The 27850-nt window shown below is 50.4% G+C and overlaps 6 protein-coding genes across 6 annotated transcripts; 3 read left to right on the top strand and 3 right to left on the bottom strand.

Annotated features, from left to right (window-relative positions):
* Window positions 1–111: 111 nt before the first annotated feature.
* Window positions 112–2294, top strand: GGI43DRAFT_351213 (cell differentiation family, Rcd1-like-domain-containing protein). The gene is made up of 4 exons (XM_083202267.1): window positions 112–1112; window positions 1233–1388; window positions 1472–1847; window positions 1929–2294. Exons 1-4 carry the CDS (start codon window positions 632–634, stop codon window positions 2110–2112), a joined length of 1197 nt encoding a protein of 398 aa, XP_083061791.1. The 5' UTR covers window positions 112–631; the 3' UTR covers window positions 2113–2294.
* A 4808-nt stretch (window positions 2295–7102) lies between these two features.
* On the bottom strand, window positions 7103–9774 carry GGI43DRAFT_351062 (glutathione S-transferase). Its single transcript, XM_083202263.1, has 3 exons — window positions 9229–9774; window positions 7266–8099; window positions 7103–7209 (listed from the first exon to the last, which is right to left on the bottom strand). The coding sequence occupies exons 1-2, from the start codon at window positions 9395–9397 to the stop codon at window positions 7357–7359; spliced, it is 912 nt and encodes a 303-aa protein (XP_083061790.1). The 5' UTR covers window positions 9398–9774; the 3' UTR covers window positions 7103–7209; window positions 7266–7356.
* Window positions 9775–11629: 1855 nt separating this feature from the next.
* Window positions 11630–12513, top strand: GGI43DRAFT_402680 (uncharacterized protein). Its single transcript, XM_083205709.1, has one exon. It carries the CDS (start codon window positions 11886–11888, stop codon window positions 12126–12128), a length of 243 nt encoding a protein of 80 aa, XP_083061789.1. The 5' UTR covers window positions 11630–11885; the 3' UTR covers window positions 12129–12513.
* Window positions 12514–14824: 2311 nt separating this feature from the next.
* GGI43DRAFT_350982 (uncharacterized protein) lies at window positions 14825–15810 on the top strand. Its single transcript, XM_083202261.1, has 2 exons — window positions 14825–15349; window positions 15398–15810. The coding sequence occupies exons 1-2, from the start codon at window positions 14979–14981 to the stop codon at window positions 15672–15674; spliced, it is 648 nt and encodes a 215-aa protein (XP_083061788.1). The 5' UTR covers window positions 14825–14978; the 3' UTR covers window positions 15675–15810.
* A 3164-nt stretch (window positions 15811–18974) lies between these two features.
* On the bottom strand, window positions 18975–19725 carry GGI43DRAFT_350988 (uncharacterized protein). Its single transcript, XM_083202262.1, has one exon. The coding sequence runs from the start codon at window positions 19535–19537 to the stop codon at window positions 19040–19042; it is 498 nt and encodes a 165-aa protein (XP_083061787.1). The 5' UTR covers window positions 19538–19725; the 3' UTR covers window positions 18975–19039.
* A 3639-nt stretch (window positions 19726–23364) lies between these two features.
* Window positions 23365–23805, bottom strand: GGI43DRAFT_382917 (uncharacterized protein; the record flags this gene model as incomplete). The annotated part of the gene is made up of 1 exon (XM_083203305.1): window positions 23365–23805. One exon carries the CDS (start codon window positions 23803–23805, stop codon window positions 23365–23367), a length of 441 nt encoding a protein of 146 aa, XP_083061786.1.
* Window positions 23806–27850: the final 4045 nt, after the last annotated feature.

Genomic DNA, 27850 nt, shown 5'->3' with positions numbered 1-27850 from the left:
AAATTGCATAGGGGAAAAAATAGGTTAAAAGTTTCAATCCGGAATATAGAGAAGAAAACAAAGCAGCATTGACACGCTACATCACGAGTCAAACTTGTACAATATCTAAACAGTCCCTGCGCAGAGCCTCACGTCTAATATGCGCCTCGCCTCAGGTACCGGAGATTGATTAATCCTAGTCCGCGTCCCAGGCGGTGGGGTTGCCTCGTTGCTTGAAGCAGCCGCCTTTTAATTGATGCAACACCCAGTCCGTAAAGCCGTCTCGAGCTACACAAAAATCGATTCCCCTTGCAACGCGAGGTTTGCTGGCCTTCTGCCCCTGCACCAGCGCCCTCGATATTGCTACTACCGCCTGCCGAGCGCCACACGCCACAGCTTTTTTCCTGGCTCCCGCCGTAGCCCTGGGGCCCTCAGCCTTGCAGTTCCGACCTTTACCCGCAGCTGTCCGGCAACTTTCGTCTCCCTTGGCTCAGATAAGGACGGTGACGACGAACCTCTGAGCAAGATATATTGAGCAGTAGATAAACATCCCCCGCTTCGCCAGAGGAGACTGCCTATCCTTTCCTTCTCCCGACCGCATCATTCCTCCATTCACTGTTGGGCCGCTACGGAACCCCCCGAAACCGCCAGGATGATGCCATCCGCGCACGTCTACGGCCACCACCAGTTCAATCCCCAGGCGGATTCGGCCTGGATGCACCAGCAGGCCGGCCATCACCAACAACAGCACGCCCACCAAGCTGCTGCTGCGGCAGCCCAGCAACAGCAGCAAGCTCAGCAACAGCAGGCCCAGCAAGCGCAGCAGCAAGCTCAGCAGCAACAACATCAGCAGCAGCAGGCCCAGCAGCAGCAGCAGGCCCAACAGGCTCAACAGCAAGCTCAGCAGCCTCACTACGGACGCATGCCCGGCGGCCACGCCAATGTCAATAACAGCCTTGCCGCTTCTCACGGGCAAGATGGTGGACATGATAACATCTCGGAGGACAACAGGCGGACAATGGCATACATTGCGGACCTTTTGAGCGAAAATACCAGAGAGGCAGCTCTGTTGGAGCTCAGCAAGAAGAGAGAACAGGTGCCCGAGTTGGCCCTGATATTGTGGCACTCGTTTGGTATGGCTTCCCTTTACTGTCACTCTTTTGCTCTACCCCTCCCCAACCCCTTGCTTGTATACTCTTTCTTGAACTCCTTGAAGGTGGCTGCTAACCAAAGCGTATTTTCGGCTCTTGCAGGTGTCATGACATCCCTCTTGCAAGAAATCATCTCCGTCTACACGCTCCTCAATCCATCGCAACTTACGGCGGCTGCATCGAACAGAGTATGCAATGCGCTAGCTCTCCTCCAGTGCGTGGCATCCCACAACGATACGCGGACCCTGTTCCTCAATGGTAAGCTGCAACCAAAGCGCTCCCTGACAGCTCGATAAAAGCACAGATAAGGCTGCAGCATGGCTTACTGACACCCCTGGCAGCGCACATACCTCTCTTCCTCTATCCTTTCCTAAACACGACGTCCAAGTCGCGACCGTTTGAGTACCTCCGCCTTACAAGCCTGGGCGTCATCGGGGCCCTGGTTAAGAACGACTCATCCGAGGTCATCAATTTCCTCCTCACGACGGAGATTATCCCACTATGCCTCCGTATCATGGAGACCGGATCAGAGCTCAGCAAGACCGTTGCCATCTTCATTGTTCAGAAGATACTGCTAGACGACAATGGTCTGAACTACATCTGTGCCACATATGAGCGCTTCTATGCTGTCGGCACTGTTCTGAGTAATATGGTTGCTCAGCTCGTCGAATCCCAGACCGCTCGCCTGCTTAAGCACGTGGTGAGATGCTTCCTTCGGTAAGTTTCGTCCAAGGCATTTTCCTACCAAGATAATTACATGATGTTTGAGGAGAGTTATTCTGACAAGTGATTATGCAGATTGAGTGATAATGCCAGAGCGCGCGAGGCCCTTCGACAATGCCTCCCAGAACCCCTGCGAGATGCCACCTTTTCGTCTGTTCTCCGTGACGACGCAGCCACTAAGAGATGCCTTGCTCAACTCCTGATTAATCTCTCCGACAATGTGGTGGATCCCAATTCTGCCGGTGTCTCTGCGCTATAATTGAAACGAAAAGAAAAAAAGAAGAAAGAACAGACGAAAAAAGTCAAGCAGAATAACGGGCACCTTCATTTGCATTGATAGGGGAGATTTACAGGAGTCTAGACGAACAGTTTTCACGAAAATTTATGGACGGTATAAATCAGTTCACAAAAAAGTAATCTGCATTATTGATACCCGCAGCTGCTTGGCATATCGCACCGCAGCAAATTTCTTTACATCTTCTTCCAAGGCATTTGACATGGTCCTGTGCCTCGGCGTGCCGCGAAGGATGCGGGAATCTTTTCTCAAGAATCCTAGATGAAATCTGGATCTTGAATGTACCATTTTTTTATTCTTCATAGCCAGGGGTGAGATGGTTCATGCATGCACTGGGGTTGCTGCTTTTCTTTTCCCACTATGATTTTTATTTTGTTTTATTTGTTATTCGTCCTTTTCATCGTTTCTATCTACGTCTTTTCTTTCTTTTTCTTTTTTATTGAAGAAGAAAGACGTATATTATTGAAAACGGTTTGCATATTCTCGGAGCTTGCGGTATATGATTCTTTTCGAATTACGGGGATACGGTGGACGGGAGGACTGGAGACGACAGCGAACTTGAGGCTCTGCTTTGATTTTGCTCATTGTCAACATGGGTATCCTGATATGCCTGTACGCTTCAGTACGCTTGGACGGCGAGAAAGGAGCTGCCCGGGATGGCGTCAAGGCGTTGAGTGGCATGGGGGATTTAGGGATGGGGTTCGTGAGGTCTTTTCTACATGCCAAAAAAGAAAGAAAAAAAGAAAAAGGTGAATTGGAGTTGGGAGACTGGGCGAGATGGAGTACAAGGAGGGTAGATAGGTATGTATGTACGAGTGTGTGTATGTATCGGTAGTGAATGTACGTGTATTTTGTCTGGGTGGACTGGTTCTCATGTTCATGGCCTCGCGCGTTTCATCGAGTTGCAACGTGCTGTGATGGTGCTTTGCTGATTCGTCTGCAGAAGAAGATCTGGCCCCGGGGGGAGGACAACGTGGAGAAATCGTGCTCGATTCCGAGCATGGGATGGAGCCTTTTTTCAATGGGGCGCTTGGATACGTGCCGTCTCAAATCAATAACAGAATTTCACAGGGAAGAAGCACATCACATCGCTTTATCTCGCATCGCCAAGTTGAAGTAAGATGCCATATTCCATCTCCCTATCCGGCTAGTTTCACTGGGTCTGGCTGTCTCTGTCTCTATCTGATTTGCTCATTTGCTCATACACTTTTTCTTCAAACAGGTAGTAGTAGCAACGAATCAGTACTGCTAGTAATACTATTTCCTACTCGAGAGCCCATTGTTTTTTCCACATTTGCCCCCATCCATCCCCTCATCAGGGATCGTTTCAGACCCTTATCTAGCCGCAAAGGCAACACATCGCGACAATGCTGTGGCAAGATGGTGCGTGATTAGTGCGGATCACGAAGACACGACACGGAAGCAGTTCGATGACTAGCTGGCTAGGGTTTCCTTTGAGAGAGAGAGAAAGGGGGGGGTCGGCCTGGTCTGGTCTGGTCTGGATTTGGGCCGGGTATGGGATGGTTTACCCGGGACAATATCTCATCCACTTGTTCATCACACTCGCTCACGCCACTGTGATGGATAACACGACATGGAGGAGGAGGACGAAGAAGCGTACAGAGGGGAAGGAGAGCGAGTAAAGGAGGAGGGGCGTGTGCTTGTTGCAATTATTGCCTTTTCCCTTGATTCGATGGGAATAGTATGAAGCTGGGTCTGGGTCTGGGTCTGGGGTACGATGTGTGAGCGATGGGGTTTATCAGAGGCTAAAACGCGACAGATTCGCCGTTATTCACCTCGGAAGTCTCCCGGATGCCGAAACGCCTAATGGATTCCGGTGAGAGAGGGGGGCGTGTGGTCTGGTTTTGAATACAAGCATCTGCAAGACTTGATATGAAAATGCATCGACTATCATATACTAGGAAGGATGTTCGAGAGAAGGGGGGGGGGGGGGGGCAAGAGGCAAATATCAGATGGCAATAGGCAGGACGAGCAGGGTGGAGAGAGAGAGAAAGAGAGGGAATAGCAATGGCAAGTTTTTTTCGAATCGAAGGGGGGGAGGGGGGTGAATTGGGGGCCGTTTTCTTTACCTTACTCTTTTCCTGTATTTTGCCTCCAAGGTCATTTTAGCTTCTCTTTTTGATTTGCCTCTATCAGAAGCTTTTCGTATTGGCGAATCGTTTTATTCTGTACCATAGTCTGTTCCTTGAAATAACGGGTACTTTTGATAGAGCTCCATAGAGAACAAGTGCCTCGCCCTTTCTCGCCTACCCCCAGACTGCGTTGATGTAGGTAATAGCTTCCGGGGAGTTAATACTGAAGGGCTAGTAGTGGAGTGTTTTTTTATTCGCAGTCTTATTGGGCGATTCCCAAAATGGTAATTCTGATTACAAGCGAAAGCGGCAAAATGGAAAATGCTAACAAAAAAGTGAAAATGATTCCACAAAGTTAAGATCATGTCTCAAACGCTGGCCTTTTTTTCTTCTTCTCTAAAAGAAGAACAAAACTGCAATTGTAGCATTTTATCAAACGCCCCCAATGCAGGGCATGTAGCAAGTCAAATGGAGTTTGTATGTATGTATGAAAGGGGGCAAAAAAAGATGGGGGGACGATGGGGGGGGGGGGGGAGTGCATCGTGTTTTGCTTTACTTTTCCGTCTTTGGGGCCTCTTCTTTCGTTCTCGGTGTATTACCTTTTAGACCCATGCAATTGCATCGTCTATCGAACCTTTTCCCATTCCTATTCCCTGTCTCTGCTCCAAAGCTAGAGCGAGGAAGAGGAGCCCGGGGAAGAGAGGCGGGATACCAGAAATGTGTGTGGAGAGGACGAGAATGAGAGAAATGTCACTGCCAAGTGGACTGTTTTATCGTCTACATGTCCTTTATTTGCCCTTGATTCGAGCCCATTTCTTTTATGTACTGCATACTACTACCTGTTGCAACATCACATCTCGCTATCTGCATCTATCAGGGTTGTGAATCCCGAGCCATGCAAGGCCATGCCATCCTTGTCCGGGCTTCGTACCTCTCGTATGGAAACCGTATAATTATTGCTTACCCGTAATGGACTCGGGAGTATTACTCCGTGGACCGCCTGGAACCTCGCTTTATTTTTCGGTGCTAAAGAGACCAGATCTTGGAAGGAACAGGCTAAGGCAGATGCATGCTGCCTGTACAGTTCTGCTAGTATCAATTGAATGCTGGCGAACACATCTGCCGCTGCTATGCCTGGATGTGTGAGGGAAGGGGGAAGTCCCCATCACGGCGTTCCCGTATTCACCAGCACAACACGGGCCTTACCTTGGCCTCGGCCATTGCCTTGCAAGAAAAAGCAGAGAAAAAAAGTTCCCCATAGAAAAAAACCTCGTTTATGATATTTACAACTAGTATAGGACTCTGTTTAGCAGCAATTAGTGGCAATTGGGGAAAGGTGCGGTGGAATTTTCCTTCTAAACCCTCGTCCTCGTTGCGCGCGCAGAGGACGCCTAAGCCCAGCATAAGCGTCGGCTGATCATCCGGGTCAAATCTCGCGGGAGGATCGGAAGGGAAAGCGTGTCTTTTTGCAAGAATCAATCCCCTGGTGTTTCAGTAATAACAAATACAGAGAAAGAGAGAGAGACGATGCTGGGATTCTGCGTGTTAGTGGGCAGTATCTGTTGGGGGGGGGAAGCGAGCGAAACGAGGTTGGACGGGACAGCGGGAGTGACGGATGGGCCCTGACGGGACCGGGCGAGCGGCAGCCGGGACCGAGCGAGAGCCTAGCAGAGCAGATGGGCAGATGATGTGTAGCAGGCAGTGAAGAAGCAGGTAACAGTGGTGGCATTAAGGCGTCTTGGCTGTTTTGAAAAAAAGACAAAGCTATGGGTAGCGTATCCTCTGGTATCCCACAAACAGACCGGTAGCACTGCATATATCGCACGCACATGCATGTACATGGTAGCATTCAGGGGATCCGGGCCTGCGTAGCATCTCTTTTATCGTGCATGAGGAGAAAACGGGGGTCTCGAGTATGTTTTGACGCACTCTCTTTCTCTCTGCGCGGCGCTGGGAGAATCGAATGTTGTCGGACTTGTCCGGAGGCGTATTATAATTTATTCAATACAAAAAAAAAACGCCTTCAATACCGTTGACATAGTTGATATTAATCATAAAATACTAATACGGATTGTTTCTGCGATCTCGTGTTCTCTTTCACATGCATCTCAATGGACCTCCTACAGTAGCCACTTACATGCTAGCCATCAATCCAATGCCACCACTGCTAGTACTGTTTATCACTAACAGAAATCATACAAAATCATACAGAATGCAATTCGTCATATTCGCCATTCATGTGTTACAAGAAAATGATGTGCCTAGCGCCATGATCCGAGGCAGGCATCTCTGCTAGATCCGCATTCCACGATAGCGTCCGTTCGGCAGCTGAGCTGAGATGGGATGAGATTGAGGAGGGGAAATGACAGACACCAAACAAACCAATACGCAAGCAGAGAAAGACAGACACGCACAGAGAGAGTAAGGGTGAGGCATTATCTGTCAAAATCAAGAAACCCGCGCCATTGTTCCTTCAACAGGGCAGAATCCCCCCAAGCCACCAGGGAAAAGCCGTTGTGCAACAAATACGCTTGCTAGCCAAAACAGTGTCGATCCTGCGCGATACCGCCATTGGTTGGCTCGCTTTAATTTTCCCTCTTTGTAATCCTCCTTCCTGCCGGATTTCGGAGCCCCAGGGCCATGCCATGCCATGCACCGCATCATGCCACTTTAAATCTCCTAGTCGTTTTGTGCTTCCGCTAGCAGTTCAAGTGTATTGCATATTAATTAAGTATCGATATGCAAAACAAACTAGATGTTTTGATATGTCATAATGAGTCGATTGCCGGCTGTCAATTCGATAAGGCTCCCGTCTTCCTAGCTGCATAACGCATAACATAACCGGATGCTAGTATTACAAAGGAAAGGGTAATACGGAGAATGGTATATCATTGCCGAGCGCGAGATGCTAGTTGCAATTCTGCGCAGTACGTCTTGTCAAAGATGGTTATACAAAGATCTGACAGGTCTAATTCACGCCTCCGTTAGCGAAGGAAGGTGGGGGGTCTTGTTTGTTCAATTCACGTTTTTTTTCTCTGTCTTTCTGTCCTACGGATCAACGCTAACCAATCCTTCGTGTAGTTTTTCTCTTTTCTTTACAAAGCAAGGCCTCCTTCTATGGGGACACGTACTTGTAACCGAATTGCTCCTTGCCAACGTCAACAAGCTTCTTAGCCTCGGCAATGGCAGCGGCCTGCTCTGCACTAGGGCCCTTTCTCGGGTCTAGCATGGGAGGGTTGGGGATTCCAAAGCCTCTCTGCACCGCAGGGCGATCCCAGAGCCGGAGCAGCCAAGCCTTGACGTTGGGGAACATGTCATGGGAAGTGGTTGTGGAGAGCTCCAGGCCGTTGACCCAGCCTACAAAGGCAATGTCGGCGATGCTGTACTTTCCTCGGCCTTCGCCAGCAATATAATCCCGATCTTTCAGGCGGTTGTCAAGAATGCCGTATAGACGTTCCGTCTCACCCACGTAGCGCTGCATGCCGTACGGCACCTTTTCCTTAGCAAAGCGCACAAAGTGGCCGGCTTGGCCCTGCATGGGGCCGATGCCTCCGTGCTGGAAGCCGATCCACGCCTCAGCACGCGTGTACTCGTCGGAGTCGACGGGGAAAGAGAAGAGGTGCTTGGTGTCGTAACGACGCGTCAAGTATCCGAGGATGGCGTTGCCCTCAAAGACGGCGAGGTCTTTGTTGTCATGGTCCACAATGGCGGGGATACGGCCGTTGGGGTTGATGGCCGTGAACCAGGGCTCCTTTTGCACGTTGGTGCCAATATTGCAGCCCTGCCATGTATACTCGAGACCGTACGCCTCTTTGAGCTCCTCCAGCAAGATACTGGCCTTGTAGCCGTTGGGGGTGCCTATCCTAGTCAGCGACAAACGATCCTTAGTGAATTGAACGGTTTGTATGCGAACAAGGAGCCCGGGGTGTTTCCCCGAAACTATTGAATTTTGCCCAGTAGACAGACAGGCACTTGCACTGCCGTCATAGACAAGGAGGCGTTGATGAAAAAAAAGAAGAAAATGATATAAATGATATAAATGGTCAAATACGACTTGTATCCTGGTCAAAAGCACTTTTTTCCCTTTCTTTTTCAATTTTGCGGAGGAACAAGGCTAGGGTTGTAGGGTTGTGATAAAACAAAAGAGGCCATGTGATGCGATCAACCACCTTGTCGAAACCTTTGGCGAGATGAGAAGATAGGGCAACAATGGCAGCATTTGCTAAATCCGGGATGTTTTGCAATAAATCCGAGAAGGAATCATCTCTGTCATCTGCCGAATACGCCGAGTACCCCGGTGTAGATGTCCGGCAAAGCTAATACGCTTTGATATTCGCTTCAGCGTATGATTAGGATGACTCGTTTCCCAAACTCATCTCGAATACGTCATCGTAATCGCCAGCATAACCATCATCGTGGAGAGGCAAAAAGACGCACAGACAGTAAGCTGTTTATCTCTGTACCCGGGTTTGCAGCTCATACCGACTCCGGAGACAAGCAAGCAGTCAACTGCAGGTACCGGGGGTGGCATGAGGGTGGCAGGACAAGGAACAAAGCAGGGCAGAGCAGGGCAGAGCAGGGCAGAGCAATTGTGGCGGTTTGTTTGCGCATGGCCCTTGATTCTCGCCAGCTGCATAAGGCTCCTTGTTCCTGCCATGATTCTCGCCCAGAATCGAGGAAAATCATAGACGAGAGCAGCTAGCCACTAGGCAGCTGTACCATAGCAGCATAATGGAGAGAGAGAAGCCAGAAAGGCCCGTGCTGCGGAAGGATGAGAAGGATTCCAAGGCTATGTACGATCCTCGTAGGGAGTACAGGACCCGGAAAAGCAGGGAATAGGCAGAGCGCGAGTACCGAGTACAACAGTAATACCATGCCATGCAAAGACAACGATATAGAGAAAACAGACAATTATTTGTCCAATTGCGGGGGAAGGTCGACCAGCTATTGCTAGCTTTGCTTGACCTTGCTTTGAATGCTTACTTACTCCATGTCAAGAGCTCAATGCCCTTGGTGGCAAGGAGGCCGGTTGGTCGAGCTGCCATTGTTGCTGAGCTTGCGTTGTTTGGTGCGGTAAAGAGCTGCTGCAGGGGATCCGACAGAGTCAAGAACAGAGTCGACGTGAAGTTGAGGAGATTGGATAGAGAGAAGGCCATCGGGTAGGTTTGGAGAAAGCAAGGCAATTGGTTAAGTACTGCAACCGGCAAATCGCGAGCTTCCCGTACGTAGTGTCCATTTTTTGCCTCTCCTCCTCTTTGCCCCTCCGTAGCTGTCCATCTGCTACCCAAAGCTGGTAATGCTCATACTTTTTTTTCCTGCTATAGCTCAAGGCTCCTCACCAATTGCGTGGCGCTGGCAATTGGTAGCGAGACACGCGGGGGGATTTGTCATGATGGAGGGGCATGGAAGCCTTGTATTACACAATCAACGCCAGCATTACATAACCCGGAGATACTCTTTCTGTTTCAAGAACAGATAGCTGATATAATCAAATCAAACAGAGGTTATATAATCCATGGAAGGAAATAGCGCCCTGACACATAGGCGCGCGCTCATCCCTCGCTTCGCCTGTTTCAATGTTACATTTACTATTTGATATGCTCTTAGTAAGAGTCCTAGAGTAGTATCCAGCATCTCAGCCTTGCTCCTCGGATGTGCCTCTTCCGAGCGCTGGATTTTGGGCAACTGTCATATAATTCCTTAAAGAAGCAAGACAAAGTACTGATATAGGCCAGTACGTTGCAGCAGCCCTTCGGCTTTTTATATGGTGCCAGGGTTTTCGGCTCAGCGTGTCGGCAAATGAGGTGTTTCGTCCTGGATTGCTGGGGTCGCTGCTTTCCACGTGGCAGGGAGATTTGCACAAAGGAGCATTACTGGATTACACTGGGCTGAAATTGGCAGCTTCTCATGTTAAAAAATGCTTAATACCAAGGTACTGTAGATACCAGTACACCTAACAAGACGTGATATTATAAGTGGTACTACGTAGCACCCGTAGCGGCAGCCCCCATTTTTATGCGCGTTTGTTGGATGGGAAGCTCGAGCCACGATGATTCTTGGCATCCCGACTCCGGTATTTGGCTGTTGGTTGTTGGTGCTTTGTACAGTAGACGTGATACCTTGATAGGCCACTCGACGGGTGAATCAATGGGTACGCCACAAAGGGACGTCGACATGGGCAAACAGAAGTCGGATCTGCGCAGCCGCATATCCGTCAAATTGCCCAGTCGTTACTCGCCCGACGGGCAATTTGACGGCATGCTTCAGCAGCCCGTGGTTCCGCCCAAATAATACTGTAAACCCCGCCGGCGAATAAATGAGTTGCCGGATATCGCTTGGCCTTGGCCCTTGGGGGGCCGGAAAAGAAGGACAAGAGGATAAAGGATACGCGAAGTAGTACTGTACCGCCTTGGCAATACCTACAGACATACAAGGACTATCATCGTACGAGGGGGACGTGCACCTTTTTCCTGCTGCATGCACGCCCTTTGAAAAGAAAAAACCAAAAAGAGAAAACCCAGATGACAGGGACGAATGCAAAAATAGAGACTGATGGGCGCCGGGGATGCGCACCGGGGATGCGCCGTGCAACGCCGGTGCCAAAAGAGACAGGGCCGAAGGGACGAAATAGTCCGGGCAGGGAAGCAAAACGGGCAAAAAACACATATGACGGAGGTACGCGAGCGAGAATCACAGAGAAAAGAGTGGAGGGCAGGGAGGGAGTGTGGGATATAGAGACGAGAAGCGAGGCCACAGCAGAAAGAACAAGCATGCCAAGTACTACCTACATACGAGCAGCATCCATCAGAGGACCAACCAGGCCGGTATAGATGGGCATGCCATGCCGTGGCCCTGTCCAAGATCAACGCAATGGCCGCTCGTTCGTTCCCAGCTCCCAAGTTTTCCAGCATTGCATCCCGAAAGCAAAAGCCCCACGGGCAGACCAGGCTCTCGCCCATTTCGCCGGGACCAACCAAACAGGAACACACCCAGCGCAAGATGGAGCGAAAAAGGGAAATAGAGCAACAGGAGCGGCAAAAAAGAGAAAAGGAAAAAAAAAAAAAAAAGAAACGGGCGGGCTGGGGAATGATACGAACGTGGTGGCTCCGGGCAACAATCCTCAAATCTCGTCAACGATCCCTAGTCTCGCATAGGTAGGTCGGCGCGCGAAATTCATCCAGAATAGTGTTCGTGCATGAAGCTGTGCATCTGTAGTTTGACGCACTCATACTCATATGCATTCATACATGCCGTACATCAAGTATACATCAAGTATACGCAACGATGCTGCGCTTTTTATTTTCTAGTACGTGCATATAGGTAGGTCGGCCGGCGGGACAGAAAAGCACGGAATGCGAGAAATGAACACACTCGCAAAAACCACGCACATACAACATCATTAGTCAATTGGCGTAAAAGGTGCTCGCGTTATAGTTTCGTACGCACGTATTCATTTAGCGGTCCCTGTTTTTGTGTCCCCCACCTGGCTGGTGGCATATACTTGCCTGGAGGAAGCGAGATACGAAGTACGAGATCACATCGAGTCAGGCCTACGAGATGCAAAGTGCACTACATGACTGTGAATCTGTTTGAAAATCTGCCCTCCATTCCGCCTGCAGCAATCGCGCTGTACTGTATGAATCAATGTCTGCATATGTCTCATTCGGCGTCCCCATAGGGCTTGATTCGTTTGTTCTTTTCAGCTTCCTTTCCATCTCCCTTTCAAGCGTGCTGTGCAGTACGCCTTCAGCCCAAGACGTCGCATCGCTTCCATCTCGTCCCCGTCCATATCCCCATTGCAATCCCAATCCCAATCCCAATCCTATTGCATCGCTGCGCCCAGTATCAGTGGGGGAGGGGTTGGGGGATTTTGGGGGGGTTCTGTAAATTTTGTTTGCCTTCCCTTTATAAGCAGTAGTCGCATTGGACACAAAAAAATCAATTATGACATTCTCCGACAATAAAGGAAAAAGAAAGGCCGAGAGGGAATCGGAAGCGAGACAGAATTCCCCCGCCTTCAAGTCCGGACAACGCCCGGGGAAAGACAAGAATAGAGTGCAAAAGGTTTACATATGCACGCCGTGTTGAAAATAGTGTAGCGTAGTGTAGCAGGTATTTTTGGACAGAACGAGGCGCAGTACCATACACCTGGCTGGCCCTCCTCTCTAGGACGCTGGACTGACTCAACCGGGCGCGTATTTTGGAAGACGACTTACGGAGCAATGACTAGCAAACCACTCGCTGATCAGCACCCCCCGAGGATTTAAAAAAAGGATACAGCAGAAACAATTAATAAACCCATGATAAAAATAAAAACAATGATGCCAAGAAGTTAGCTGATCAACCACGGCGTGCACGATCCTACCGTACAGAATTCTTGGTCTCCCATCCTCCAACCTCTAACATTCCCTTGTCTGTAGACTCAATCCATGCCATGCCACATGTAAACGCTGCTCGGCTAGTAAACATCAAGACAAGCCCTGCACTGCTCGTGCTAGATGGACAAACAGAGTAAATCGTAATTCGGCTCCATGATCCATGGTCCATCTTTTTAGTCTGCTCCATACTGCAACTACTTGACGATAGGAGTACGATACACACCCCTCTCTTCTTCTGCTTGCTGCCTGGAGCGAGACGTGCTTGTAGATGCCCTCGCTTCCATCATCGTCACTTGTTCTCTGCAAATACCAAGACATGTGCCATCACTCCCCCCTTCCTTCTTCCCATGCGGCAGCCCCAGCCAAGCGCAGCATCTGCTTGTCCCGTCGCTCTTCAAGCTTCATCTACGCCATCAAGGATGAATATTCACCCCTCCCCACCCTCTCACCCCTACCTATATACTATACACGGGAAGAAAGAAGGACAGAGAGAGAGAGAGAGACAAAAAGAAAACCCTCGAAAAAAACGTGGCCATCCCCGCCGCCCGTGTTCCATCCCAAATCCTACGAAACCCTTTGCACGTGTCTGAATCCAGTGTTGCGACGCAATTGACCTTTAGCCTCTTCTTATTCCATGACGAAATACTACTTTGTCCCATTCGACAATCACACACGCCCCCCTCCATCTATCGTAGCATTTCCATCTAAGACATGATTTTGGCTTTTCTTTTGCCTCGCTCTCCCTGCCTCGCTCTCGTGCTTCGTCTATCTAACCCTGTCTATATTAAAGATTGATTGTAGTATTTTCCTAATGATGCGCCTCAATGTGCGAACCTGTTCCAGCCTACTCGTTTCGGTACAAGATGTGCCGCTCGCACGAGGTAAACCATGACGAACATGGGGTCCAAAGGGCCTCACGCGACAACGCGATGTGGTCCCCCAACCCCATCCCGGGTAAGAGATAATTTCGCATCGCCCTACTGGTAGGCGGTAGTTTGTATACTGGGATGTTTGTTAGCCAACCATCCCTGCTTCGGGAGATGGGCAAGATACAAAAAAAGCAACACGCCATACCATACCCACAGGGCAGCTATGGGAATAACTAGGAAACAATTGTTCAAGCAAGCTGGAAAGAAGAGTAATTAAAAAATGCAGTCGGAGCAAATACAAGCCCGAATCGCCGTCCCTTACTTTTTCAGCTTATACTTCAGCTTATACTTCAGTTTATACGCCCAGCGAGCCCAGCGTGTGCATCATTGCCCATTAATGCGAGCACAACGAGAGGCAGAGAGAGAGAGACTATTCTCTGTATACGCCTGCGGGATGCTAAACGATGTGACGCAAACGTCTTGCATCGGCGAACATGACTTGGACGGGCTTTCATACAGCAGCAATTACTCACACCCCCACACCCACCCTGTAGCTAAAAACTTACTGATACCTGAACTTCACATATGCACCCATCACTTCCTATTTCCTGTACTGCAACACAAGAATGAACTGAAAATGTGGCCCAAAAGTTCAGCTCAGCTCAGCCGCATGGCTCAGCTCAAGCTGTTTTTAGCGAGCAACGGTTGGAGGGCAAGAGGAAAAGGGTGAAAAGATTGCAAAGGCTGCAGCCCGTCAAAAAAGATCCTGCAGCCGAACTTCTAGATGATTGCCTCCATAGGAAAAGAAATGGAACAACTTGCAGAAGCAAATCGAATATGCCTGGTTGCTATATTGTATGTACATGTAGGCTGGAGAAAGCAGGCTAGCGCGGCACTGTAAGTGCTAGAGCCAACAGCATGGCGAAACGCCCAGATCGCCAATCATCCCCATTGGTCGCCTGGTCCTCTTTCTCTCTCAAAAAGCATGGCTTTAATCTTGTTAGCCTGGAGTGGGTTTCATGATGGCTTGCAAATCCCGATTATCTGATAGTTCGTTATCGTTTGGACTTCACAAGGTTACAGGGTTGGGGTTTGAGAATAACACGATGAAGGCGTCATCGTCATCCTCCACACTTCAATTAAGCACTGCCTGCAAGAGTGTTGCAAGGACCAGCACATGAGTTTTGTCAGAGGAGGAAAATGGGGAGATGGATGGCGCAGGGAACGAGGGGGGGAGGGTGAGCAACACCGTTGAATCCATCTTGCAGGACGTTGGTTACCAAGTAAACCTCGCCATCCCAATAACCCAGCCCTCCCCGCAAATCTCAGGCGGAAACGTCAAAATAGCCCACGTTTGCTGCACATCTCTCTCAAAACAGCAACCCAAGCGACCCAGCAAACCAAGATTCTCAAGTAGAGTTTAGACATCAGCACAGCCAAATCCATGCCAATGCAACTCTGCAATGAGCTGCAAACTGCTACGATAACCCATGCGTCATCTCTTCCCCCCTCACTGCAACCCTGTTGTAAGACAAGAGAGAGGGAGTGAGAACAAAAAGACAGTTGGAGAATTGAGACTCAGAAAAGAAGACTCAACCAACACTGCCGCTGACAGGAGCCGAGCCCTGCCATGTTCCCAAAACGACCAACCAGGCACAAGGAACAGCTTCGCTAATGCTGCTCTGAAACGTGCGAGAAGCGTGGCATTTTGGGCCTTTTCTTTTTCGGGTGGTGTGTGGTGTGAGATCAAGTTGGAAAGCCAAAGACAACGTTTGAAAGGCCCATGTGGCCGCGCGCTAAAAGTCTTTCTTACTCTTTTTTCTATTTCTCTATGCTTGATAAAGGAGGTACTTAGTCAAAAGTAAGCCTCTCTTACGATTATCATGTTTATTTTTAACAAAATATTTAGTAGCATAACAACAGCAAATTATCACAATACTAGCACTAGTATAAGCAATGATACCCTGCTCAACTCTCGCCGGCGCATCTCAAAACACGCGCCCTTCAGACCTAGCCTGGATGGACCTGGCATCCTGCTGCCTGTCACCCCGTCGGAAGGATTCACCTTGCCACACTGTTCCATGTTTTTTTTTATTGCCTATTGTTATGTACATAGATGGATGACGATGCATCTCTCTGAACCGCCCCTCTATGGGGTTGGCTTGGGATCGCCGACCCTAAAATAAAACGCAGAGCAAGATCAAGGCGCAAAAAGATACCAAAAAAGGAGACCGGCACCAAAAAAAAGGACGGTGTATTCTAGCTGGCGAGCTATATGCCCCTATTCATCGTCATCATCTTTTGTAATCATCATCTTTATTTGAATTCTTTTCTCCGGCTTTATCATCCATTCTTCATCTGATTTATTTTCATCCCACTTAGATCCCCGATGAATAATACAAGACGGCAGCACTAAAAGTGCCGTTCCAAATAACACAGATAAAACGGGAAATATGCATGAGTCCAGATGAGGTGCCATCAACTCTAACCGGCGCCCTGACAGGGCACCTCCAATCCAATCATCACCCCATATGCCGGCACCATGCTTGTTTTATCTGCCTCTCGCTGCCTTTTCCTGGGGGGTCCCTTTCTTTTTTTGGGGGTACTCTACCCAAAACCTGCCACGACCAAACAAACCAGCAACCGCAAAACTCCACTTGCCTGTCAGTTCCGGCAAATCCTGATCCCCATGCTCCCCCTCCCCTTCTGCTGCGACGGTACATTTTTGCTCTACTGTACTACTGCACGTACATGCCTGTACGACGCCGGCATCTCCATGGCCTTCTCCAAAAGGGAATCTGTGGCGAGGCTATCACCAATCCCTGACCGATCTCTTTGGAATCGGTCTTTTTAATTTTTTCCTCTTTAAAAAGAAATAAACCCGAGAAAAAGGAATAAAGACAAGGACTACAAGGTGCCGCTACTAGCCTCCTTCGTCCCGTTGACAAATACTTAGTGTAAAACGATAATTGACAAGACGGGCGACGATCCGCGCGGCAGTGTCAATTATAGCTGCCGTTGTCGTTAATCGTTAAATAAAGGGCGTGTTTACAAAAAAAAAAAAAAAATCAAAGAACAAGGCTCAACAGGGAAATTAAACATCAACAATCACGGTTTTGCACGGGCTTGGCGATTTTCTCAAATCCTTTTACCCCACAAACTTCACACTCTCACAAATCAAACATCCCCGTCGACGAGGATTCTCTCAACAGTGATGAGAATTACATTCTGGTCGTCCCCAAAGCATAGACCACATCATCTCATTTTCGCTGATCCACACATGCATCACACGATGGCCTCGTGCAGTGTGTCTCTCTGTGATTCAATCTCTTTCTTCATACACCCATGCTCTCCCTTCTCCGCGGTCCAATTCCTGGTGGCTTGGCGGGTGGTAGTACTACTAGCAAGTGCAGCATCTCGAAATCGACAAGGCGGCAGCCCGTGGCAAATGAATCCAACCCAAAAGTCGATCCACACATGGGTCGCTCACACGCGGCACAGGAGAAGAGTAGTACGTAGGAGCAATATAGGACTTGCCGTGCAAGGCAATTACCGCAAAGTTGATTAACGGGTAAACGATGTCTCCGAGAGTAGCCCCCAAAATACTAGTACTAGTACTGTTAGCAGAGAGGGGGGGGGGGGTTTCGTCCAGAACGAGGTTTCAGTCGGCAGAAGAAAACGCGGCATACACGCATACATGGGACGATCATACAATCTTGGGGGTCCATCAACGCCCTCCCGGGGAACCCTTTCAAAAGTTCGCGATGCAATTGCCTCACATGCAATTACCTGATCTGGACCTTGGGGGTCACCCCTTTCTGTTCCTCTTCCTATGCCTCCTCGTCGCAAACAAGAACGCCGCAAGAAGAGGATTGTGGGACAAGAATGCCGGTTGACATACCTCCTTGTCCATCTTCAGCTCCTTCAGCTCAGCGGTCCGCGGTGATGAAAAAGTACTGTAGTACCGCCATTTTACAATTCCATCAACACACTCCTCTCCTCGGATCCTTTCCTCCATCGATGGCCTTTGAGACGCGCGAGTATCATGTCTGCATCACTTAGCTTCTTCGACGTGCCTTCGACATGCCTTCTTGAGCGCTGACACTCCCCCCAGGCATGTACCTTACCTGTATGCAAAAGCCCAAGGGCCTTTCCCGGCCCACGACGTTGCACTGCATCCCTTGTTACGGTGCTAGCAACAGTCTCCAGAAGTCAAGATGCATTCGTGCATGTATTTCGCTCGTATGTCAGCAGAGTAACATCGCACATCTACAAGCGCTCGGGGATCTAGTCCTTCAAATCCCATCCCACGCCATTGCCACGTTCTCTAGAGTAGTGCCACCCTCCCTCTCTTCAGACTGCAGACATGCTTCGCTACTTATTTTACTAAACACCACTGGTACCTGGATTAGCCATCTCGGCCCCTGGTCCGGTATGGCCTCTAAAACTATATTCGATCATGCCAGTCCTTTCAACTCAGTGCAGGGACAACCAAGAAAAAGGTATGCATACGCTATGGAAGACATAAATATGCATTGTTCCTTACAGATAATTCTGCAATGGAGAAAAAACGGGGGAGGGTGGCTGCGCGTCCAGTCACGAGCCGCTCCTCTGTATGGAGATTCATGGATGCGATGATGAGCCATACTGCGTGCACTTAGCGGCAGCACTGCTACTCTGTTCAGCTTGCAATCTTGCAGACGTGACTGGCGGAGAGTGGATAGCCGTTGCAGATTACCACGTGCTTTGCCAACCCTCCAAATCTCCCTCGGGAGGGAAGTGGTGTGTACCCAATTGCTCCGTATTGGAGTGGGCAAATCCCACGGACGGCTGCAAGGAGTGCACATTTCCTCCTTACTGGCTCAAGACTTTCGTGCAGTAACGCGTAAACTAGACAGACAGGGCCCCTGGTGCGGCTCCCCGATACCCATGCTCGCAGCCATCCCAGCATCGCCGACCTATCCGGGAATCACTGTCTGTCTCATAGTCTCTCATGCTTGACGTCTTTGATACGGCGTTCTTCTGGGTGCCTCGTTTATGCAGTTCTATCAACATCGGCGACTTGCTTCCAGCATAGCCTTTTATGTTGAAGATCAGACCCATGCATGACAGTGGTGGTGGCATACCAGTATGTGGAGCCTGCATGCTATGGCGGCGAGCTCCGTATGGACAGAAGTTCCTAGTCCCAGTTTTACTGCTGGCTACTGCTATGATAATGCCTATCCTAGTATTTTACAAGGGACCTACTACCTAACCGGATATCGCGGCGGCAGCCGGGTTGTTTGCTTTCCGCCACGAGTCGCTTGTGGTGTCTCTTTTAGATACGGTTCTGACACTCTGACTCGACAACACTTGGCCCCGCAAAGCAGAGCTGGCACTGAATACTTGCATCAACTAGACCCTGGGCAGCATGAGTCGTAAGAGGGCACCTTGGGGCTCTGCGAGCTACCAGTCCTATTCCGTAGTATGCTTTGGTAATGATTGTAAAGACAGCGCCAATCTTTGTGTACTTGATGAAGGGGGCATTTTGAGGTGATCTGTTCGCAAGAAATCAAAACACATAGAAAATTGGCTCGATAATCCCATTTTCCCTCTTCTTTTCACGTGCATGTCCTTTTGTTTTATTTCTTGAGCAGGCAAAGGTCAAACTGACACTAGTCACTGACAAATAAGTTAGATCCATGGTTCTAGAGCAAACCCACCCCCAAACACACGATATGGCAAGAATTTTTCCCCATTCATTGCCACGTATGGGTTTGAAGGCAAAAAAAGAAAAAGATATTAGTATAGTAACCTTGATGGCACTAAAGCATCCGCGTTGCTTTAGGATGCCGGATGGATGGGTCGCAAAGGCGCAATTTTCAGTTTGGAGAGAAAAGGGAATGAAGCAAATACGAACCAAAACGCAGGACGTAACACTTACCACCCCTACAATAGAAGTGATTGAAGCTAGAAATGGATTGGAGGAGGAATAGGTAAATGAGCTATTCAGTAGGCAGGAATACTGGCGTGGTGCCGGCAAATAACCATGGTTAGCGCTCGGGGGCATCTTCGGAGATGGGCCGTCAGGATTGTGCTTCGTATGATCCGTCACCAGGGCTAAGCGACTCGTTCAAGTTCCCTTTTCAGCAAATCGTATACGATCGCCGTCGATCGTCAATCACGCAGTGGTGAATAACCCATCCGACTCTGGTGCCCGCGGACCACAGCTAGGAACAGGACTGAAAAGAACGGCATCTGATTCAGCATTAGTCTAACTTGGATTGGACCAACGGGGCGAAGCAGTGATGAAGTCCATGTTTCATCCCCATATTCTCTTTCTCCTCTCAGGAAAGACCTACAGAGTCCTGCAGGGCCACTGCAGAGTTCTATTAAGCTTGACATTTGTGCCTAATATCTCGTGGCCCCCGTCTTTAGTAGTAAGCGGCAGATGGCACTATTTCTGTTCCCCAAAGCCCAGCTTAGTTGATTTAGGTGCTACTGGCTGGTTTCGTCTGCCACTTGTGCCCAGGATGGGCCATTTCTCCAAAATAGTTGGGGAGACTGAGTGGTATAGTGCAGTAAAGAGGTGGAGGGAAGTAGGGGGGGCCTAGAAGCAAGTTGTCGGCCCCCTCGTAAAAAAGATGGGAAAATAACAGCCGTAAACATATCTGAAGGCTGGCCCAGTGGCTGCCTGAAGAAAGACCAGCTCATAGACGCCACATCATGTGGTCTATCCCAGGGAGGGTGAGTAGGAGAAGCTGAAGCTGAAGCAGCAGCAGCAGCAGCAGCAGTGAGGGAGGGATGGAATAGAGACAGAGAAAGAAACAAGAGGTGCGAAAGATGAGGTGATGGGCCGATGCAGACAAAGTGCGAAGTAGAGTACAAGTACTGGGTAGGGAAGGTTGTATGCAGTAGAAGCTGCAGAGAAGAAGACGGTGTACAAATTCGCTGCCTAAAGGTACAATCTTGATACATCGTGAATGCTACCCAAACGGGCCGTAATGTGACTCTGCAATGCAAGATGCTCCTGGCAGGTGCATACGGCGACGCCGTGGTTAGAGGAGAGGCCAGCACGTGTTAGATAATGATAGGGACAGTGCTGCTACCTCAGTCCATGCCGTCCTGCAAAAGAGCGAGAGGCTCAAAGGAGCGAGACGCCGAAAGGAGTGAGCGAGCCGCCCATTGACTGGCTGGCTCGTACTCGTGTTTCATTTGGCACGGACTTTGCGTTAGCAGTGTTGGGGGCATACCAAGAGCAGTACGACAAAAGGAGCGTTGGGAAATAGTAGTTGATTTGGCCTCCCAACATACTCGTAAACTTCACAATTAAAGGGCAAATAGAGAGCAAATAGAGTGTGTTTAGCTCATACGCTGCGACCCGCCTTCCTCGGCACTCGCCAGGCGGTCCGCCCAGCTTCCACGACCGTAAAAAAACGACGTCGGACAGGCACTCCGTACTCCGCCCGGTCCGTGTTTATGCCCAGTTGCTCGGTACTGGAGAGATGGGATATAGATGATGGGATAGATGATACGCTGTACTGTAGATACATTACCAATCTTGATAATAAGGTGGTAGTGTCAGGGCATCATACGAGATACGAGTACATACTCGAAAGTGGATGGGTGGATGGACAAGCGGCAGCAGTGACGACAACATACAAAGTAGAACACCACACAGTATCTGTAACAGGGACTCTATCGGAGACCAGCAAGAATGCGGACAACGAGCGTGCGTGCAGCTTAGCCTTGCACTGCAGAGTGCAGCGCAGCATCTTCGATGAAACAGCCGGGTTGCTTGCCACTACTGAAGGCGGTGTTGCTGTCATTTGTGATATCCCGATGCCATCTCGAGCACAGTGACCGCAAGAATAACTAGCGACAAGAGGCAACACCAGCAAAATTAGACGGTATGGCCATAGCCTCGGCGAGACACCGATCAGCAAGCTGGTGCCACTAGTTGCAGATTGCTATGACTGAAGTTGCGTCCGGGGAGGCAAGAAGCTTCAAGGAAACGTGGACGCTGCAGGAGGGCTCCATGCGGCGGGCCAGCTTTCTTTCTTCCCCTTGTCGCTGTGCCTCTCTTCGGTCGCCGTCTCTGTCTGCCAGCACGAAGGGACCCAGACACAGGAGGTCCACAACAGCTCCGAAGTTTGTGTGCATATACGCTGTCACAGACCAGACCAAGGGCTCCATTCTTGTGCGTCGATATGCAGTGCTGTGCTGTGCGTTGCAGTGCAGCGCACGAGGCGTGCCCGTTGCGGCGGTGCCCATCCCGCCTTTTCTCCCGCAAAACTGAAGCTCCCGCACTGAAAAAGGGCGGTCGACCAGGGAGCATCGAGATGCCCATGGCGGGACCCGCAGTACCAAAGTCCACCAATGGCTGCATGCCAACCAGGGCGGCCATTGACGCAACGTGAACGGGTTACACGGCAGGCGGACTCTGGGCACGAGTGTCGTCGCCGTTGACGAACAAGCTTCGACGCCGCCGCCTTTCTGCGCGCTGGGGGTGGCCATTGAGCCGTGACGACGAGCTGCAGAAAGCCAGCCAGCCAGCAGGCAGGCAAGGCAGGCATCGGAGAAGAAGGAATGCCAGCAGGAGGGGCGGAAGCACAGCAAAAGGACACCGGTCTCCGTATACGCAGTCGGTCCCGAGCTGTTCTACTCGACTTGGCGGTGTCCTCTGTTACAAGAGGCGAGATACTAGCACTGCTAGCAGCAGTTCCATTGACCATCAACAACCGGGGATGAGCTCCTTAGAGCTCCCCTTGCCCATTTGACTAGGCGTTTAAGAAGATGCAATGCGAGTGTACTAGCAAGTGCTGGCTGTCGGCGACTCTTCTGAGTCCCTCCAGTAAATTGCCGTCTCAAATGTCGAGCGACAGCCAGACGCGATACCTGTTTCGGGGATGCGAGAACCTGTGGGAAACCCAAAGGGCTGGAGACGTTCCCCTGGTTGCTCGCCGAATCTCTGGCACTGCTGCACCACCGATTTGAAAGACGGCGACCCGTGCAGCGCGGTCAATGGCAGGGGAAACGCCACGTCTTTCCTGGCCCGCAGATGGAAACCAAACGGTCTCGTTGCACCCTGGCCCGCTTCCCGGGAGAGGGGACCTGGGAGGGGGCCGGAGGCGGATCATTGGATCGCTCAGAGGTTACAAGTGCAAATTCCAAAAGAACCCTTGCGAGGGGGCGTGGCGTCTAAAAGACGTTAGCACAGATGTGACGACAAGGATGATGGCACGACAGGGAGGAGGGGTGCACAGAACGTAGGGCTGAACCAGAGCCAGACCATCCCACCGCGTCCCAGCAGAGCAGCACAAGTTGATCAAAGGAATGCGCCCCAGGGCAGCCAATGGGCGACCTCGGATGGGCCTCTGGGATGCTGCTAGCCAACAACATCCCTGCCCAGACCTCCCGCACCGCGTACGCCCGCTGCACAGCGTCCCGCTCGGCATGCCCGAAGGCCTTGGGAATAATTGCTAGACTCACCGCTGGAACAGCAAAGAATTGGCTGCATCTCTGTCGTGGCACAGCACAGCAGCTGTATCGGGTAGCAAGCCAACCTGAGCTTTGGCCATGGTCCAGATTGTTGCATCTGAAATCGCCCTCATCTCTCTTCTGCCAGCCAGCCCTACAGCCTGACATCAAGTACCGACCGACACTCTGGGTCAGGCAGACAGACCAACCACCCACGATGAACCGGTGTGAGCCTGACGACAGCGATGATGCTGATGATGATGATGTCGCCGCTTTGTTACAGATCCCCGTCCGTGTTCAACGGCTCGGAGAGAGCGCCGCGTCTAAGCCATCCAGATCGACTAATCCAATAATTTGAGAGTCCCTTGATGCATCGCAGCTCATTTTGCTCGATTATTCTGGAATTTCATGCTTCGTTCATTTCGTGGTCGGTCTGCTGTAGGGCGCCGTGATCCGATGCGTTGTCGCCTGGATCCCCCAGCTTCCAGGCCCATGGCGGAAGCAGATGGGCTGCAGCTCCAGCTTCGCCAATGAGCTGTTTCTCAAATCGTACGAGGAGGAGCCTCCTGCGTCGATCAAATCTACATTAGCGACGAGGGTCAGGGACTCCGTAAGGTGGCATGATTGCGTCTGCGGCGCTGCGGGAGAGAGAGCGAGGCATTGAGACAAGTCTCGTACCCCCGCGGCGTGTGACAAGGACAGCGTCACGTGATAGCTCTCATCCCGATCGGGAGATTGGCCCACAATTTCCAATGCCGTCCTCCACCAATCAGGAGCCGCGCTGGTTACGGTTTGCCGGTTTGGAACAAGAGCAAAAAAGTAACCAATACCTCGACTCGCCAGCATTAGATAAGCCATTGCTGAGTTATCGGTACTTGGCACGCCGGAGGAGCTGCTCCTCGCCATCCCGTCCTGCTCTCCAGCGCCAAGGCATCCGGCCCCGCCCCGGCAAAACTAGCCCCCAAAACGAGGGTCTTGACAACCCGTTCTTGACATGTAACTCGTGCTGCAAATAAAACTACTGTTGACACGAGGGACAAGGACTGATAGGACCATCCGAAAATTAGCTGCCATGAACGGGATGAATGATGGCACCGCATTGAGCAAAGAGTCAACGGTCATCCCAGACTCCCAGACTGCAGCAATTTCAGCCGCAAAATCCTGCCAGGCGGTCTGGAACCCCCTTGAACAAAAGAACCTTAAAACACCATGACAAAATGAGCACGGCGAACGCCTTGCTGCCGAGGCGTACTCCCTACGAAGTGCTAACGAGATTACGAACTCGTGATACCATGCCTCAGCACAACTTTGCAGGGCGTGATACCTGCACGGTGCTTGGACAAGGCATGGGAAGATGCTCATGCACCATCAAGGCAAAGCAGCAACCCCCTTGTGACAGGGGCACGCCGCCACATCGGGGAGCAGAAGCATCAAGTCGGGCTTGGCATGACGGTGGTTGATGATCGAGGGTTCCTTCGTCACAGCACCGTCGAGATCGGATCACTATGCTACGAAACGAGAGGGGTTTCGGAGGCGGTAGGCAGTAGTAGAAAAAGAGAGGGAATTAAGAATTAGGAAATAGATGGGGCGAGCGAAGATCAATGAAAATCAAAGTTGCCCGGACCGGTACTGTCATCGGATTGTATATCAAGAACAGACCGGAAAGTCTATTGCGATATCGCCCCTGGCCTTTGACTGTCCGGACTGCCATCCGGCTCCCTGGAACCACAACTTACACCCAAGCTTTTGGATTTTGTCAATTAGAGAAGCAAAACGGGCGCTTTCTTGTCCACTTCTCCATCCCATCTTCGCAGCCAGCGGGCCATTTCGAAGCTTCGTGGTTGCACGAGCTGCCTTGCCCCATCTTGTGCTCCCTCCAATCATGCCGCCGCAGAAAGCAATTGATCCTCCCCGGGGGGCGTGGGGGCCAGCCGATGCGACACAGTAGCGACCGCATTGGGCAAGGTGAGGGCATCAACTTTGAACTATTCGCTGCAAAACCCACCTCCCCTTCTGCCGCCACTCCTCCAAAACAGAGAACGAGCGAGAGAGAGAACGAGATGTCACCAGTCTAGTTTAGCTGCGCCGTTACAGACACCTACTTGGTCAAGCTTCGCCTCCCCTTTCCGCGTACAGGTACACACTGCGCTGTTTTTGCTACCTATTTAAGCTCTTCGCTTGGGAGACGCGGCACAGAGAGGGGAAAGAATCAAGCGCCCGCTTCGTATGCCTAGAGCTGGTGACATTCTCTTGTAAAAAAAAAATCATGGCTTCGTAATTGGTGATTGGCGACATCATTCGCTAGCAAAATTACTCGTTGATTTCTTAATTTTCGTTCGCCTCCTACAATGATAGCTCTGTACAAGGGCGGGAGGGTCAAGAGGGGTCAAGAGGGTGATCAGAGGGGAAATCAGGGAAGGGAGGGAAATAGCCAATCATCCGCGTGAGAACCTTAAGAAAGCTGCCATTCGGGGAAGAAGGAATGCAAGTCAGATAAAGGAGGTGTTTGATGACGATGCTGTCACTCTCTGGTGCTGTTTTAGGAACGGCACTGCCGGGACAAGTGAACGTTGTAAGGCTGAGACGCGCGCCGGCAGCTGCAGTAGTTTGGAACACACAGACACACATCCTCCAAGACAAGCAACTTTTGGAATATTACATACATCCTTACACCTCATGCTGCTGGTTTCTCACATCCTCTCCAGCCAAGGCTTCTGGATGCACGGTTGGTGCGGCGAGGTGTGCAGTGGCCCGCTGTCGCACGTTGAGGCGAAGATGAGGATAGACCGCCTCGTTGGCGGCAAAATGAGGTGAGTTGAGTGAGCGAAAGAGCGGAGTGGCACCTAGGTTGAACATAATTACCAAGATGTAACGCGGATTACGGGGAACAATGAAAAGAGTTGGTGTGCAACCTCGGGGTGGGAAAATCGATACATGTACATTTAGGGTGTGTAAAGAGACGGAATGATTTTCTTTATCGCTCTCTCTCTCTCTTTCGCTGAGTCTTGCTAGACTTTACGACTGTACGGATAGAGACGGGTAATACTAAAGAGGCCTCTTTATCATCAACTAGAGAAAAGTGCTTATAGGCTTTACGGTACGAGTAAGTTGCACAAAAGGACTCCAAATTAACGCTATATCAAATGCGCTGGTCTTTTTGGAATCCTCACTGCCTAAAAGCCTCTTGTTTTCAAATAAGTCAAAATTTCCTGTTTTGGTGTACGGCGGCGGTTATGCTTCACCGGAGGGCAAAAAAAAAAAACAAGGTCCCGGGCTTAAGGTGTAAAAAGCGGATGTATTAATTCCGGCAAAAAAAAAACTTATGCACACCCCATGCCTTTTGTACGCATCAATCTACTGTGTCTCCGAGGTAAAAAGTGAAAGAAAGAGTCATTTAGGGTAAGCATTTCGAGGATCTTTTGGAAAATTTCCCTCTCTATCCGCCTTAGTTAACTAAAAAGAAATCCCGTTCTACCCCTTCAACTTTCTTTTGACCTTTAAACCTTGCAAGGGCCGCGCGCGCGCGCGCACGCAGTCACTTGGCGTTGGGTGCGGCTTAAAACGGTATGCCCTTTTGATAAGGCTTAGAGGGAAAACGGGGTTTACACAAACGGGGCTTGGGTGGTTTGATAGCCGTCTCCCGGGTATATCATGATTTGCTTCCGGGAGGCGGGAAGAGAGTGCGAGCTGCGAGAAGAGCTTGCAGGCAAGACAAAAGTAAAGTGGTTTTTTTTGCGTGGGAACCCGGGTATGGAGTTATGGACGACCTCTCATTGGCGGCGTTTTATTCTCGCCGGCAACCTTTATGCTTTATCAATCTATTCGTATCTTGCTCTTATTAATTCCTCCGAATGGGCTGTGCTGCTGCTTGCTGCGCGTGCTATGGTATCTAGCTTAACGGAGCGCCCTTCATTTTTATTTTCCTTCCTGTCAAAAAAGTACTAGACGTTTCCTAAAACGAACGAGACAGAAAATGAAAGGGACAAAAGGTAAATAGATTAAAAGGAAAAAGTTGCCTTATGCTGGTTAAACTGCAGTAGCGTAGCACACCCGTTGGCAAGCGAAGGAGGGGTGTGTGTGTGTGTGCGTGCGTAATGAGGCCTCGTCGTTGGCCCTCTGTCTAATCTCGTCACGTTATTCGTTTCCGAGGATCTGGAGCTTGGAATTGAGTTGTCTCAGATGGGTAGCCTTGTTGCTCTTCTCGTGTGCGAGTGTGGTTGCTAACAGCTAGCTACTGCAGCCCAGGCTTGCCTCCTCCATGGCGTATAATTTCCGGATTGGAACGAACCCCGAACCCCATGGCAATGGTAAAGTCCGAAAATCTGAAGGATGGAGTCCAAAATTGTAATCACGTACTAATCAAGAGACCGACGCATCTTCATCTTACGAATATAATCATAATTTGTCCTCAACGTCCCTTTGTCTCTAAGCGAGGCAAACACCCACTGTGGAATCATTTGGGAGGAGTCGTGATTATCTCCTCGGGTTAAGCACGAATCCTTTCATTCACATGTAGCATATTACAGCTCCCGGGTACCGTTCCGCCTCGCTTCCGGGCCAGGGTTTTCCCGGGTAAGGCAAATGGTAGTCTAGGCAGGTACCCAGCCACGGCTAGCGCTAAGCGGGAAAATCCCACTGGAGCGGCACAATATATTGCGGTAAGGTATCGTCAGCAGTTTCCCGGTAGCGCAGTACGTACCCGTTTGCGATATCGTCAATGAAGTCAGAAGCGAGGTCGTGGGATATATGGAGTTCCGCTAGCATCTCCTTGTACAGTAGGCTTAAATTCTAGAGAGGATCCCCCCCCCCCCCCCCCCCCCCCCCCCCCCCCCCAACCCCCCCCCCCCCCCCCCCCCACAAACAGGAGCACGAGAAGGAGGTCGTTAGAAAGGGAGGGAGACGA

The sequence above is a fragment of the Trichoderma evansii genome, assembly GCF_050947405.1.
Source record: "Trichoderma evansii strain SZMC 28006 chromosome Unknown GGI43scaffold_7, whole genome shotgun sequence".
In the NCBI taxonomy this organism is placed as follows: Eukaryota; Fungi; Ascomycota; class Sordariomycetes; order Hypocreales; family Hypocreaceae; genus Trichoderma; species Trichoderma evansii.
This window is presented reverse-complemented; position numbering and strand designations above follow the sequence as displayed.